Source organism: Calidris pugnax, unplaced genomic scaffold (genome assembly GCF_001431845.1).
Source record: "Calidris pugnax isolate Ruff unplaced genomic scaffold, ASM143184v1 scaffold76, whole genome shotgun sequence".
NCBI lineage: Eukaryota > Metazoa > Chordata > Aves > Charadriiformes > Scolopacidae > Calidris > Calidris pugnax.
Window position 1 is genome coordinate 2,528,224 of NW_015090827.1, and position 1,077 is coordinate 2,529,300.

Genomic DNA, 1,077 nt, shown 5'->3' on the forward strand with positions numbered 1-1,077 from the left:
CCTCCTTCCCTACACACCTCTCTCTTCCCCCCCTTGTCTCAAGCCTAACCTTGTCTTGTGGTCATGGGGTCTATAATTTCATTTTTGTCTAGGCTGGTGAGAGCTCTGCGCGTTCTGTAAAGTGGATGTCAGGTGGATCTATGTTCTGGAAGGAACAAAGAGGCAGCGAAGGCAGCGCGGGGGAAGTTTGAGCGGCGAGGATGCAGGCTGTGTACTGGTACGCGGTCCTTCTGCTGCAGCCCACCCTCTACCTGGTGAGTGCCCCCCGAGGGCCGGGGAGGGGGGGGAGCTCGGCGGGGAGGGGGGCAACCAGCCCGGCGGAGAACGAACAAACTCACGGCATCGACCCGCGGCGCCCCGCAGCCAGCCCTGCCCCGTCCTCCTCCCGGGGTCGGGCCGGGGAGGTGCGGGGAGCTCGGCTGGGAGCTCTGTGCGGGGCGCGGTGCGGGGCGCGGTGCACACCCCGGAACTTCGGCGAGAGAAGGTTCGGGGGCTCCTTGACCAGCTCCCCCCGGTGCCACCTCCCGGTTCGGGTCCCCCGGTGCCTGGGGGGCAACCGGAGCGCGGCGGCGGGGGCCCGGGCTGTGAGCTGGAGGCAACTTCTTGCCCCTCCGCTCCCTCCTGATGGGGGGGACCCCCTCCGGAAGGGGACCCCGCCGGTGGTGCCAGGGCGCGGTACGGGCTCGGGGTGAGGAGCAGAGCTAGTGTGTTCTCCGCGGCAAGTGTCATTGACTTCGGTAGCGCATCCCCGTTCGGATCAGCGGGGGAAGAGGAGCGAGCAGCGCCGCGATCTCCTGTAACGCGCACTTCGTTCCGGGGGGCGTTAAACCGGGCGGGCTGCTCCTTCTGCAGCCCCGGCCCTCGCAGGCAAACGCTCGGCGGGACTTCGTCCCGGTGGCGGCGGCGGGAGGGAAAAGCCCCCTTTTCCGGGGGGTCGCCGCACCCCGGTACCGGGTGGAGGAGACGGCCCGGCTCCTCCGGCTCCGCTGCCTGCGCTGGCGCGGAGGGGCCGCCTGGGGGCGCTGCGGGGCAGAGCGCGGAGCCGGCGGCCGGGGCGGCCAATCCCGAGCGGGCGCG

The 1,077-nt window shown here is 70.5% G+C and overlaps 1 protein-coding gene across 1 annotated transcript in view; it reads left to right on the plus strand.

The window, feature by feature from the left end:
- Positions 1 to 1,077, plus strand: part of NXPH1 (neurexophilin 1) — a 159,214-nt gene that overhangs the window by 962 nt on the left and 157,175 nt on the right. The window contains exon 2 of the mRNA XM_014940222.1: positions 93 to 254. Within this exon, the coding sequence (XP_014795708.1) occupies positions 201 to 254 (54 nt within the window). The 5' untranslated portion in view covers positions 93 to 200. The remainder of the gene's footprint in view (positions 1 to 92; positions 255 to 1,077) is intronic.